Below are 15,395 nucleotides of genomic sequence, written 5' to 3' on the forward strand. Positions count from 1 at the left end.
TTGAAGTTCATTGTATATTTAGGCATCCCAAATGTAAAGCTACATATTCCATTTGTGTGTGTAGCTATACAATGTTAGGGAAAGGCAAAGCATTAGCAAAAGCAGAACACATTTGGAATGCTAAATTCAATTTTGTCTGTTGTACAGACAAATAAGAAACAACATTTCTTTACAAACTCACTATGAATTTGCACATAAAGCCATTTAAGGTTACAAACCAATGCATATAATATGCGAACAAACATAGTATTGCACTGTAAATCTGTTATACATATTGAACAAGATACTATAAAGATTCAATTGGAAAAAGAAAAAAAAGATTTACTCACCTTAATAAAATTATTTACAAGAAATGTCAAGCACAGCACTAAGAGTACGTGAAGGAAGAGCTTCCCAAGCCTGCTAAAGAAGCCACCAGTTTTCAGGTTATTCTGGAAAATGTAAGCAATGGTATTTTAGTGTTTGCAAAGGAACACTGGGCACTCACAGTGAATGTTCCTTCTAATTTGGGGAGTATGAGGCATTGATTACTAAGGGGCTAATCCCTCCAGAAAAGACAGGGGACTTGCATTTTAAGGTCTTCAAGGAAGTCCTATCCTGCATGGTTTGTATGAATGTGCACTAACTCACCAGGCTGTGGCGCAGATGCCTCGTTCACTCCAAGCCAAAAAGAAAATCCACAGTGAGTACATAAAACTTGGTGTAAAAGAAGCATCCATTACTGATGTGATAATGTCCTAGCTAACCTAACTGTCAGGTAAATCCAATCACGGTGCTTATAGCTGAAATTTCTGTGGGAGGACATGCTGAAGCCCACTCCTGACAAAAGCTCTCCTTGAAGAGGTGAAGATGTATACTTCTTAGTGCCTTGTGAATATAGATGAAGATTTCCACGTGAACAGAGCTCTCCTCCTAGCAGCCTATGTAAGGTTCTGACACATTAAGCTCTTTGTTTTGCATTAATTCTTCCAGCCTTGGAAGGGAGGCCCTGGGAAAAGGAGCACCAGTGGAAGCAGCCTAGAGAACCAGTGCAGAGGCCTCATGGGACCCATTAAGTGCCCCTTTGGTCTTTTCACTATGTCCTAAAGAGACATGTCATTGTCCTTAGATAATACTATGCCTGATAGGAGAGCCACCACTGGGGCATTCACTGTTGGAACTTTTAACATTTCCATAGGCTGAACTGTGAGAAAACATTGTGCTGTTTGGCCAGTTTGATGGCTCTGTTACTTTGACATAGACTGACCCATTTGGAATGAACCACTCCAAGATGAAAGGGGGAAAGATACCACCCTTGAGGCTGAACAAGATTTAGACTGAAGCCCCTCTAGAGGTGGCCCCCTCTGGAGGCTTCGCCCTAAAAAAGTACTGCTTTCACCCTCTGGCACTGGTAGAGACTAGATTTATTTGGGAGTTTGGTGATGGTCTTTCTGGATACTTTCAAAACAGCAGTTGCTGGTGGGGAGGAGCTCCTTGAGCGTCATCAGCTTTCAGCAGCTGCAAGGGACAAGGAGGGGCTCACTCAGCATTCTGGGTAAGAAGGCACAGGAGCATGGTGGAAATCCAAAGCAGGAGGTCAGTGCCAGATGCTAGCATCTTTTAATAACCTTCACAGGTTGAATTTTCTTCTTTGCAGCTTTTTCCTTGCCAGTAGGAATGAACGAGGGAACACGGAAAATAAGAGGACATGACAGAAGAAAAAAACTATTTCTCCTTCTCCCCCTGTTTTTTGTAAATAATGCATCTATCAAACAGCAAACTACGCTAATGAGCATTACTTGTCCAGCTAATTTTAATTTAAAAACTACTGCTGTACTGATGCTAGTGAATCAAGGTAGTTTCAGGTTTCCTTTCAGGATAGCATTAAATCTTTGAAGAGAGAAGCCAATAGGGTTTTCAAAGCACCGAGTCTCCAACAGCAAATGAAAAAAATGATTGTAAAACAGAAAACTTGAAGATATTCTGCAGTGAGAGCAGTTCTTATTGAACAAAATTGTAAGTAGGATGGAGGAGGGAATCTCATTTAAATAATAATAATAATAATAATAATAATAATAATAATACCTGACCATAAAGCATATCATGGGCTCATTATGCATGAAGACAGAAGCACTAAGGAGTTCCAGTCCCAATACTGTTTGATCAGCAACTCTGCTTTCAATCTGACTGTGGCTATTTCCCTATAATGATGTGGAGATCATGACTTGCTCTTTATGAGTCATGGTCCCTAACATCTAACACAGCTTATCAAAGGTGGCAGGCATTTAACCATGTGTAATTTTATGAAGATTACCCAAGTAGCAAAGCAGACAACTTTTCAGCTTACCCTATTTAATTGCTATTTTAACAAAATAAACTAAACCATGATAAATACATACCTGGAGTTTTCTTGCTAACAAGGTGGACAAATTAAAGCTTATAAGTAATGATCCCACTATCATGGAATTAAAGAACTGTAGGAGGCAAACAAGCAGCAAACTAGCCACCTGTATTATGTAGATCCAGGTCACCTACAAACATAATGATAAGAAATTGTTCATGCCACAGCTTCATTTTTTTGAATTATCTAACTTGCAAAATGCTCACACCAGTCCCTCCTGTAATGAAGAAAATAGCACCAGAAGACAGAGAAGGCAGAATACCCACCAAGAAAACTGAGCTTGCCTGCAGATCTTTGTGGGGTTGTTTGTTAAAAATTAAATAAAACAACCCAGAAAGCATGACATTGATTTACATTGTTGTTAAGTACTTTAAGATACACAGTTCTACTACTCCCATATCTCAACGCCAAGTTAAGATTTTTATGGCACTTTGAAAGTCAAGATTCTAGTATTCAGTTAAAAAATATGAAAAACAAGACATTCCATCCTAAACATCCATACTTAACCAAGTTTACTTTGCATCAAGAACAGTATTATTTCATCAGAGTTCCTCATAATGAAGACAGCCTTCCAAACTTTGCAATCACACACAGTGGCCGCAACACTGCATACCATCAAGCACACCTGAACGTGACTGTTTTCCATTATTTCAATGGCGGCACATTAAGCAATTAGCTTACCTTTCCTCTAGGAAGCAAGTCAAGACAGTCAAGTGTGAACAAAACCAATGCCTGGATCAACAACATAAACTGATTAAACTGCCAAGCCAAGCTGAAGAGGAAGGTTGAAATAAATACTGCCAGAAGTGTCAGCCTCTGGAAAAACAAAAACATAAGCTAAATGAGATACATGAGGAAAGATCGTAGTGGAAAAAATGGAAAGTGATTACTGGGCATTTCAATGTATCAAACAGCTTTAAACAAAAACTATTCCCCAAAATCAGACTGTTACAAAATAAATAAAATACATCATCCATATATAATTTCAAAATACCATTCATCTATTTACAAACATAAGGATGTTGCAGCATTCTGACAAAAACAGAAACAGGAATGGAAATTGTTGGCGGTCACTTATTTGTCCCATGTCCAGAATAAAAATCAGTTCATTCAGTTGCTTTCAGTCTGCAAATGATATTACGTCCCCCTCCTTTACCCTGAATTACCTTTGCAGTGAAATGAATGGGTTGGAATAACATCATGACAACGTAATTTCCATAGTTTATTTAATTAATTACGCAAATTATGTAATTTTGCCACAGAGCTAAATGAATGGCATAGATTTGGGCGAAAGACAAACTGCAACGGGAAATAGTGCTGCATGTGAAGAATACAGGGGCAGAATGGAAAATGACGCCTTCTTAGAACCCTACTCCAAAGTAGACATATCTCAAAGTACACTCTCTGGCTCTGAACCAACAGAGCACACATGCAGCAATAAACCCTTTTTTTAACAAAAAAGATCACCACCATCATCCTAGTGAGAAAGGGGAATGGGAGGCTAGAATCCAAACCGCCTTTTTCTCCCAAATAATCGAGCCAACAAGGCTGCTGCTTTTTTTATAAGGTCTCTATGCCTACAGCATCAGGTTGTGGAATAGGGTGTTCAGGAGGCATTTTCACATGCAATTCCCCACGCAACTAAGGATACAACATAGAAGCCTGTTTCTGTGAGTAATGTGGCTCTGAGCTGGATTGGAGCATCTGCATTCAATCAAAGATTTGACATTTAACTATGGAAGAACAGCAATAATTATTTTCTGGTATATATTTTCTGCCAGCATTACCTTGGCTGTAATTTATCATTACATTTTAAAGAGAAAACTTTTTTGTGCTTTTAAAAAAGGCTCACTTCATGAGTGGGTCGCAGATGAGATCTGAAGAGGAATGTAATTGCTGCTATCTGAACAGCAAAGAATGGCAGTGCCCAGTTCTCTCTTAACGGAATGGTGAATTCCACCCGGGTGGTATCTGTTCTGCAGAAAACAAAAGCAAAAGGTTCATATAAGCAACAATGGGCAAGTCCTCTACAAAGATGCAAATCTCAACATTGAAAATGGACATCGACTATTACTTCACTATTTTCAAATATGGCAGAAAGCATTCGGACTAATTCAATTAATGCATTACAAGTAAACTGATCAAATTGATTTCAACCAGAGAGGGACCCTGTTAACAGGATGTGTTGTTATAGATTACCTAAATCTAGAACAGCAATGTGCAAATGCCAAAGACTTGTAAAATTAAAAGAAGAAAAAAGAATTATTGGCACACACTGTTTAGTCAAGGAAATACAGCCAGCTTCATTGACCATCTTTGAAGTATGTTCTGCAGTGAAATATTGTAGCAATTATTTTTATTAATATATTAAAAACCAGTTAATTGACAGCTTATTGACTGTGTCATGTTGTGCTCCATACACTGTCTAGACACTAATGGCACAAAATAAATGTTTAGCAGCACTAAAGCACCTATAAGTGGCTGACAGCCCAGTTTTCAACATTTCTACACAAAAGGAAGTTTTTCCCCTTAGGGTTAGTCTAAACTAGAAAAGGCTCTTTTTTATATAGAGCCTCCAGAGCTTCAAATCCTTTCTGTACTATGTTTTGGCTACCTACCTCATTCTATTTCCATGTATTCTCCCTCCCTCATATCTTTTCTAAATTATGTGTCCCATTCTGAGGCACCCTGGAATAGATTCACATACACAGGAAAGTCTTGAGCTAAAACCAACATGCCTTTGCTAGCGCAACACTTATCTGCCCATTAAAAACTAGCAGCTGCGTTGCTCGGGAATTCTAAACAAAAAAGGAAAAAATCTGTTTTGAAAGGCTTAGTCTACTATCTTGATTGAAAATAGAGTCCATCGAAGTACAGACAAAAAACCCTGCTCCCTGTTCTCAGGAACCATCATGTGAAAGTTGGTTATAATGTCCTAAGAAGTGTCTAAATGCACAGCAAGAAGGCAAACCACTTTCCAAAATATACAGCAATCTAACTTGAAGAAATGAATAGATTCTTTTCTAGGTAAAGGTAAAGGTAAAGGTAAAGGTACCCCTGCCCGTACGGGCCAGTCTTACCAGACTCTGGGGTTGTGCGCCCATCTCACTCAAGAGGCCAGGGGCCAGCGCTGTCCGAAGACACTTCCGGGTCACATGGCCAGTGTGACATCGCTGCTCTGGCGAGCCAGAGCTGCACACGGAAACGCCGTTTACCTTCCCGCTAGTAAGCGGTCCCTATTTATCTACTTGCACCCGAGGGTGCTTTCGAACTGCTAGGTTGGCAGGCGCTGGGACCGAACAATGGGAGCGCACCCCGCCGCAGGGATTCGAACCGCCGACCTTTCGATCGGCAAGCCCTAGGCGCTGAGGCTTTAACCCACAGCGCCACCCGCGTCCCAGATTCTTTTCTAAAGCATGGCAAATATTGGATTATTTCAGAGGAGGATTTGCTGAAGTATCCTCACCTGTTTGTGATATACCAGAAGGCTGCTAATACACCTGAAAGCCAAGTTCCACTGAGAAGCCAGCTGGTCACATACAGAGCAGCAACGTAGACTGCCTGAAGGCTAAACAATGTGTATATGTAAAAATAAACAGGTTCAAAAAAATTCTGTGAAGGAAGAACACAGGAAACCATTAAACAAATAGTACTTGTCTTAGCATGAAACCAACAATTCCGATAAGAATGTTTGTAAAGTAAGATTGCAATCTTATGCATACTTATTAGAAGAAGAAGAAGAGTTTGGATTTGATATCCCACTTTATCACTACCCGAAGGAGTCTCAAAGTGGCTAACATTCTCCTTTCCCTTCCTCCCCCACAACAAACACTCTGTGAAGTGAGTGGGGCTGAGAGGCTTCAAAGAAGTGTGACTAACCCAAGGTCACCCAGCAGCTGCATGTGGAGGAGCAGAGATGCGAACCCTGTTCACCAGATTACGAGTCTACCGCTCTTAACCACTACACCACACTGGCTCTCAGGAAGTAGGTACCATTAAAATATAGGACCTATATAGGATTCTACTATAAAGCTTCTTTGCACAACACAGTTTAACTTTTAGGGTGGTAGCCAATACAAGCTCAGAGAAGATCCATTGAATGTCTCTAAATTGGGTTTATTAATTTGAATGGGCCTGTTCTGACTAGGACTAGACATGATGGCATCCATTTCTGTCAGGGTCATAGGCAGTATGCCTTTGAATACCAGTTGCTCAGGATCATGAGTGGGAGAGAGCTGCTGTGATCATGATCAGCTTGCTGGTTTTCTACAGGAATCTGTTTGGCACAGTGAGAACAAGGTGCTTTGGCCTGCCCCAGCAGGGCTTTTCTTAGGTCCTTACACACAATTCCTAGAGTAAATCACATTAAACTTAATGGAACTTAATGCCGGGTAAAGACGAATTTCCACAAAACTTGTCACTGTACAGACTTGGGCAAGATGCTTGTGCATTTATCAGGGACTTATAATTAAACACTCACATTCATATGAAAAACCCTATACAGAATGCTGAGAAAGACTTCTTGGTAAACATTCATTCTTTCAAGTATGTTAATTGTCCTCATGGACTCAGTTTTATTATCAAACATCAAGCGATGTAAACCTGTAGAAAGAAGAAAATAAAATGAAGGCACACCTGCATTTAAAAGCCATTAAAATGTAAATGTCTTCTGCAAGAGAATTTAAAGTTAGAAATTGGAATACTACTCATTAAATATGTTCTGCTATTGTTAAAGTCATTTGGCTTCTTACAAAGAACTATCTGGTTGGTGGGTGATACCAGTCAAAATGTACATGCTTTGAGAAAGTCTAAGGAAAGTAAGTCAATTTGCATCACTTATTTTTGAATTAGAATACCCCCTCTTTAGGAGCCACATATGACAGTGTATCCCAAGAAGTAGGTTCTACTGTGTTCAACGGAGCTTACCACTTAAGTGTGTCCAGGAGTAGATTCATGGAAAGTTATCTAATAAATAGTGCTGCTTTTATTGAAAATGGAGTGCTCTGGGGCTCTGAGTCTACTTTTTAGAAATCAGTATCATCTGAACCATATAGTTTAAGATGAAAGTAATGCTTCCATTGATATAGGTAATACCTAAAATTCTATGCTATCTAGCAACAATAGGCACCTCCAGGTATGACAAGCACTTCTGCCACTAACAATTGGTTTGTGTTCCTGGGATTTATATAAAAAGCCACCGACAAACAGAAGATGGAAGTTGATAATCCAGCATTCTCTTTAAAAACACAGAAGAGTAGTGCTTCTGAGAGCCATTTGTACTTTATCCAGTTCAGAAAATTAAAAAAAGTTACAATACCTAGTTGAATGGATGGAGCTTGTAGCATCTGCTTGTAATAAGAGTAATACAGGCCACATTCTGTCCTGAATGAAATCTCCCGCTCTACCTCCTGGAAGGAAACATGCCAGTTAAGATCAAGAATAAACTTAACCTGATGCTTGTCTTACTATCACTTGCCTCTGACCTGTTTAATAAAATTAGTGTAACATAGTTAAGATCAGCAACAATAGCAGTTTATGAGATAGAGGAAAACTGCTCTCTAATCCTCACCTCATTCCTCAGTGCAACAATACCATGCAATAGATCACTATCCTTCCTACATTAACCAAAAGGGAAGTGAGGTTGGGATTAGTCAAGGACATGTTGATGAGTTGGTGGCACACCAGAGATTTAAGTCCAGAGATCTCCAAGGTCCAAATCTACCAGAAAACTATGGCTCTAGTCCAAAAAGTAAACTAATAAAGACATGAAAGGCAGCTGAAACCTCCATTTCATTTTGGATAGCCAAAGTATCTGCAAAAATCACCAAAAAAACCTGAAGTAACATGATTTCCTAGATATTACTTCTGTGTATCAGCCTAGGTCAGCTGCCAAGGATTTTTTATTTTATTTTTACCAACAGACTTACTGTAAGCAGATGTGTTCTTAGAACTGTCACTGGTCAATTTAAAACTCCCAGCCCCAGGGTTTGGGTTTTTTTTTTGTTTCTTTTAAAAACCCAAATCTAGAAAGAAATACAGGCCTGAAACTTTGTGAAAACTGTCTTCAATGCATTTATACTTTTTTGCAGCTAGCAACTGTCTCAATCACCAATTTTTGACTTCCCACTTTCTAGCCAAACTATTTTTATTCCAGCAAGCATTTGTTATCCTAGTCTGAGGGGCTTTTATGGACTGCTATCCCTTGTTTTTAAGCACTTTTTACCTGTTTCTATTTTATTGTTTTTATTGTTTTTATTATAATGTTGGCTTCTATGCCTCATTCTGCAGCTTCAAAACTTTGTTCTTAGTCAACCCAATCACTGTTACTGCACTGAAAGGCTGGATTGAAATGGTCTTAACCATGGGTAGGCAAACTAAGGCCCGGGGCCCAGATCCGGCCCAATCGCCTTCTAAATCCGGCCCACGGACGGTAAAGGAATTAGTGTGTTTTTACATGAGTAGAATGTGTCCTTTTATTTAAAATGCATCTCTGGGTTATTTGTGGGGCATAGGAATTCATTCATTTCCCCCCCCCCTCCAAAAATATATATATAGTCCGGCCCCCCCACCAGGTCTGAGGGACAGTGGACTGGCCCTCTGCTGAAAAAGTCTTAACTTACTATTAAAGCACAGTCATATTCTTATTATCCAAAACAATATTAATCCTAAGACAAACCAATGGAGAAAGAGAAAATGACAGGTGGTTCACACTGCAACCCATTTAAACATTACTTACCTTGTTTTTATTTAACAGAGTGTGTGTGCCCCTTAATTTTAATTAAAACCCCGAAGAAGTTTACAGCGATATAAGGTATGCATTGAAATTATCAATAAAAGTCAAAAAACAATTTAAAAAAATCAGAATTTAATAAAATCAACACTTCTGAACTAAAATGACAGATTAAATCCACGTCAACTTTACATGACTGGGTATGCTATGTAGTGTGCTGAAAGATGTGGGTAACAGTGGGTGTTCACTAAATTACCTGAAATACTGAAAGTTGCAACCTCTGTTTAATCAGTTCACAATGACAGAGTAATATGATTCAAGTTCCTATGGTAGTCCCACAACTACAGAAAGTATTAAAACTTGAAAGCTCTGAAACATTTTGGAATTGATTCTGGAGGGCTGGGCACTGAAAGGGATCTAATTAGCAAGACTGTATCAAACATGATTAATCTTTAAGCCTGGCACCAGCTGTATTCAACCAAATGCCATACTTTACGAGGTAAACACTACTGCTTTACATCTGTTTCATACGAAGATAACATCTGCTTTCCTCATTCACAACACATTTCCAATTTTAGAGCAATTCATACTTTTCCTAGAGTCTCAGATGTCAATAAAAGTGGCAAGAGCTATGGGCTGAAATTTCAAGGCTAATATTTAGATAATACTACTATACACATTCTATATATATGTAATTTGTTTTTATGAAGTCTTGACTCTATGAACCGCATGGTGCTTTGCTGAAACTCCTGATGCTTATATAGCAATTAAAAGTGAACTCTGCATTATTCTAGATCAGCTGCAAGTAGAAAAATATTTGCAGTCATGCCTTGCTCCATTATTATTATTCCCTGTAGGAATTACGGAAGAAAATAAGGTAAACTACAAAATGCCTACTGAATATTTTATTATTATCTATGGTGGTGACAAGCCAATCCCTTTTATCAATAGGAATATACTATCTGTGGTGTTATGTCTGTGTGATGGATGTTTTGCACATGAATTATGTTGATTGCTATTGCACTCATCAAGTAAAGAAGCTGCCCCTGATGTTCCCTCATGCATATGTTTCTATCTCAGCAAAGCTTGAGAAACAGAACTCATCTGTATGAAATAAAATTGGTGGCAATGTGAAAGCCTGAGGAGGTAAACAGGAAATACCCTGCACTCCAGGGTCAGAAATGGAAAATTTGTAGAAACGTTGGTGGGGGAATCTTACAAAATACTTCTTTCAGGAGTATGACTGAAACAATTTGTGGGTCTGTGAAAATATGTTATGTGTGCTTAACATACCTTTTACCTCTAAACTGGCTCTCAGGGTCAGAAAAATAGTGGTAGTGGGGGTAGGATGGAGGAGATAGCCACTAACGATGGAGGGAGTGTGTGTGTGTGTAGAGTGAGGGGGGTTAAACTTCCCCTTCCCACATTGTACTGAAAAGTTGGGGGCTGGGGGTGCAGCAAGGTTTGCAACCAAGCCTAAACTTGAATGCTGCAGGACTATGTGTAAGAGGGGGGAGGTTTCAAGGCATTGCTGCAAAAGCAGCGTATACTGGCACTCTGGTGAAGTGGAGCAGACCAGCAGAGGAGGGGGGAGTATACTGTCCCTCCATCCAGCCCCTCCAAAAGGCTCTTTTGACTTTTCTCTTCTACCCTCAGGGCAGGTAGTTCTTAAGTAGGAGAAGTCCAAGACATTTTACTGTCTGGAGTGAAGGACTGATGCCCCCTTCCACACTAGGATCAACACTTTAAAACATTTTGCTGCATTATTCAGACACCAGTTCCTGCCTTCATCTCCCACTGCCACCATCATGGTGCTACATGGCAGGGCAGACCTATGAACCTTGTGGAGGGGAGGCCCAGCTCAGCTTAAATCTCCAAAAGGTGGACTTAAAATATTTCACCCAACGTTTTCTCTTCTCTCTTTTCTTCCCCTTCTGCAGTGGTCTCACTTTCACTGCCGTTGGGGATTTTAGTTGTTTCTAATGCTTTGTTGCTACATGAAAGCTTTGTATAGACCTTGTCAGGATAATATGAAGGGCTCTTGTCCCTTGTATCTTTTTATTCTTTTACAATATTCTCCAACTAGGGATTCACCTTTTTCAAAAGGCCGGAGAACTGGCAAGGAGCTAAACATCTCACATTATTGTGCACTCTCCTCCCTCTGTAAACCCAACTCAATCTCACATCAGCACAAACATGTTATTCCTGCATTGCAGGGGGTTGAACCAGATGACCCTTTGTGTCCCTTCCAACTCTACAATTCTTTGGTTCTATGTGGAAGATAAGGATGATCAGTTGCAAGGTATTTTGAACAGAGTCATGTAAAAATATACTTCCAAAATTAATATTCTATTTATGTTCAACACATTCACATCTATAAAAGGTTCTGGTTTATCAGTGATTTTTAGAGCCCAAAAGCCTTGTGGGTGATTGTCTGGAATTCAGGCACATGAGAGAATCTTGGAAAGACAATGGCTTTCCAATCAGAGAACAAGGCTAACAACTGAATCCTGTGCTGCAACAAAATGCCTCTGGGGTCCCACATCAGTAAAGAGTTTGGGAACTAGATCAAACAAAGCTTGATACTGCCTTTCAAAAGAACCCAACGTAATACACTCAAAAAAGTATTTCAGCTTTCTTTGTTTGCTTGCTTAATAAAAACCAAAACTGCACCAGAAAAAGAAATAAAAGAATATTGCTTTTAAAAATAAAATCCAATTAATTACGTAGCAAATCTTCTTAAGCATAAAAGTGAAAGCTCAATACAGATAACTGCATTAACGTGACCAAGGTTGCACAGCATGCCGTCAACAAACACAGTTAATACACACAGAACTCTTGGCTGGTTAACCTCAAGCCCATTTGCTCTGATTGGAGTGTTTATTCAGCTTTGATGAATGAAGAAAGCAACGGATTTATATACAACAGCTAGCCATGTACTGAAATTAGACTTTGCTGGAATAGAAATAATGAATTCTATTGCTGGAAAGCTGAATCATGGCATGGGAAATTGGGTTCAACTCTCAGCTTGACTATACTAAATCTTTATTTCTGTGCCTCAGTTTCCTATCCAGGACGTTGGGAACAGGACCTAAATGAATTGCACACATTTGTTTTGCCCAAGACTCAAAGAAATTCATATTTAGATGTTATAGACTTGCAAGACCCAGAAGAAGCAAAAGGTGTGTTCCTAATAAACCCTCTATCCTGTATAAATCATTTATTTTCTCTTCATAGAAAAAAATCTGTGTTGATAGCACCAAGTTATTGACTGAAATTTTCATTCTTCTCTTGGCAGATTTTCTATCACATCCAGCCCTGATTTATTTTGCAGGGGCTGACAATAAATTGCAATTGAGTTTTTCCTAATAGAGTCAAAGATAAAATAGGTGCTATTAATATGACATCATTAGATGAAACTACTTTAATGTACCACATGATGAATTCTGCAGTATATAATACTAACCTGCCGTAGTCAGAATGGAAAATCTACTGGAAACTTACTTAAGAACCTTGCTTAAGCCCAAGTCACATCTAACACGGTGGCACAATTTTAATAGATGGTATAGTGAAATAGTCCATTCCAGTTTCTGTTTTACTGGTGGTATTTCGTGGGAACCCATGAAAAATAAAAACGTCTGAAGTGTTCTTTCTCTGAAGGGAAATTAAAGCTTTAACCTTCCTCCCTCAATAATGTAAGATCCAATTAAAAAGAACAGTGTATATACAGTTCATGGTTCAGCCACCATTCAGTCTGAGCAATCCAGGATGCTTTATTATAAACAAATAAAAAACACATCAACATAGCTGCTACTTTCAGCTTGCTATCTGCTTTCCACTACCTCCGTATGTCCTCAAGACACATCTGATAAGAACAGTGGTTGATGTGGGAGAGAGTAAAATTATCAACAATGTAGAAAAAGGTAATGATATGGTAGTTGTGGACAGCTCGGCAGAAAAAAGTCTGAAAAGCCACAATGTGAACAATGCCTTAGGAAACCAATCATGCAATCAGAGTCATTCTGTTACCTTGATGTTGGAGAACCACAGATCATTTTCATGTAGTGTAGCAACATAAACAGAAGTGAAGATTCCCAGAGATATGCCAACGATTCCACCAACGATGAGTGAAAGTTTCTTCCACAATTTTCCACCTGCAGAAGATAGTTCTAATAAATATTTATCTTTAAAAAACAAAAACAAAACAACTCCTCCAATATGTTTGAAATGGATGGTAGTATCCACTCCAGATGTTGGCTACGCTTTATGTATCATAAACAGAGAACAGATTTCCAAAAAGAAAACTGAGGGAAAACTGATTTCTCTTGGATTGTTCTGGCACTGGAAAATACATGTAAAATGTATTCATTTGATTTATACCCTATCTTTCAAAAGAAACATGCACCCAAGGTGGTACACAAAAGAATATAAAACAACAACAAAATCCACACTAAAATGCACTAAATTGACCCAGCTGGTTCTTAAAAGGGTTGCATCAAAAGATGCAGAAAAAGCGGGTCTTTTGCACAAAGAAGGCATTGTGCTAGGGCACTGTGTGAGACAAGTGAGCTAAATCCCAAGACGTTCTTCTCACTTGTGCAAACTGTTATATAGGCAGAAATGTATTGAACCTATCTATTATAATGCTGTTAAAAAGAACCAAAGGTTGTTTTATATTCAATCCTTTTACTCAGTGAGTAAATCCCACTGAAATTAGCATACCTAAGTGAAGTCATGTTAATTCCATTCTTTCTACTCAGAACAACCTTAGTGTTGTACAGGGTGAATAAACTCCATTCTCTGCTATATTAATCAAAATTACACTAGTTTTTCATGGTAGCTCAAATGGCCAACAGCCAGTTATGTTGCTATGGCAGAAAATATTGCAGTCCTAATTCAGAATGGAGGTGGAAAGTGAAAGGAAAACAGCAGGGAGGAGAAAGTTATTTTTTATTTAATAATTTAAACAGGTAGAGTAAGGGGGGGAACTATTTGTGGGAAATCACAACTGAAATAAGACAGTTGAGACAAAACATCTGTGGGTGAATTGAGAAAAGGCTCTGGTTGTGGATGGGTGTGAATTGGAGATGCTAAATCACACAACCCTGAAATCTTCTAAGCAGATAGACAGAGAAAACTCCATACTTTGATATCTCCTTCATAATGGGCATTAAGTGCAGACGGTTATTACTGGCCTCTGCTGGAAATATAGAAGCAGCTATCTATGCAATTTTTTCTATCCTTCTCTTCCATTTTAAATCTAGGGCATATACATATTTCTTCTGTAACGAGTGGGAAATATTTTTCGGAGGGCCATATTCCCTCACAGGCAACCTGGATGGGGCTAGTGTAAAAAAAGTCACATCCATTGCATTTGTAAAGTAGGCTGCATTCCAGCCACACACGTTGGGATTTCCACACACACACTCTCCAGGCAGGCAAAGCCAACTGAGGACACAGCGGGGTATTGGCAAGCACTAGATAGATAAAGCATTTTACTCCTGGGCCTTATTGGGAATCTGCGATGAGATACACATGCAGTGGACTTTGCCCCCAGTTCCAGTCACAACATAGAGGGCAGGTCCAAAATAGTTTACTGTAGCAGTCGGTAGAGCATGAGACTCTTACTCTCAGGGTCGTGGATTGCAGTCCCATGTTTGGGGGGGGGGGATTCTGCATTGCAGGGGGTTGGACCCTTGTGGTCCCTTCCAACTCTACAATTTTATGATTCTAACTCTTCAGAAAGCATTTGTGGAGCAGTGCTAATAGCTATTTCCCTTCCATTCACAGGTTCTCTAGTCTAGATCGAAGTAATTCCCTTTTAAGTGATGTTAATCTGAAGGACAGGAACACTGAAAGGGGCAGAGCTAACTATTTTCTCTCAAGCTTGCTAGTCTTCTGCAAAGAACACTTAATTGCTCTTGTACTCATTATGAAAGCTCTGATCTGCTTTGTGTTATGCCCCTTCCTCGATAATAGAGTTCAGTAAAAAGCTTATAAGCTCAAAATAGTCTTGATAATCATCACCTCTCATTCTGAAATTATTTGAAATATCCTTTGTGGCATGCCTTCTAATAAATTACAAGCAGGGTGACTTTATTAATCACACCAAAATCTTGTTTTAACTTTAAAGCTTGGGTTATCTAAATTGTGCCTTCTTCTCTAAATGTGCACTTATCAAAGCAGTCCCTGATAATGGTGCACGATTACAGGTGATTTACCTGCTGACAACAAAGCAGCAAAACCACAGACAATGTGATGCCAAGGGAAAATACAGTCCATAAC

General features: G+C 39.1%; 1 protein-coding gene across 4 annotated transcripts in view; it reads right to left on the minus strand.

The window, feature by feature from the left end:
• The window catches only part of DPY19L3 (dpy-19 like C-mannosyltransferase 3), a 38,654-nt gene that overhangs the window by 19,675 nt on the left and 3,584 nt on the right, over positions 1 to 15,395 (minus strand). For all 4 annotated transcript variants that reach the window (XM_081924044.1, XM_081924046.1, XM_081924043.1 and 1 more), the window contains exons 3-10: positions 13,140 to 13,264; positions 7,698 to 7,788; positions 6,861 to 6,982; positions 5,847 to 5,992; positions 4,233 to 4,356; positions 3,062 to 3,196; positions 2,379 to 2,510; positions 330 to 431 (exon numbers count right to left, since the gene is read on the minus strand). In XM_081924044.1, the coding sequence (XP_081780170.1) occupies positions 330 to 431; positions 2,379 to 2,510; positions 3,062 to 3,196; positions 4,233 to 4,356; positions 5,847 to 5,992; positions 6,861 to 6,982; positions 7,698 to 7,788; positions 13,140 to 13,264 (977 nt within the window). The remainder of the gene's footprint in view (positions 1 to 329; positions 432 to 2,378; positions 2,511 to 3,061; positions 3,197 to 4,232; positions 4,357 to 5,846; positions 5,993 to 6,860; positions 6,983 to 7,697; positions 7,789 to 13,139; positions 13,265 to 15,395) is intronic.

This window comes from Podarcis melisellensis (assembly GCF_964234715.1).
Source record: "Podarcis melisellensis genome assembly, chromosome: 8".
In the NCBI taxonomy this organism is placed as follows: Eukaryota; Metazoa; Chordata; class Lepidosauria; order Squamata; family Lacertidae; genus Podarcis; species Podarcis melisellensis.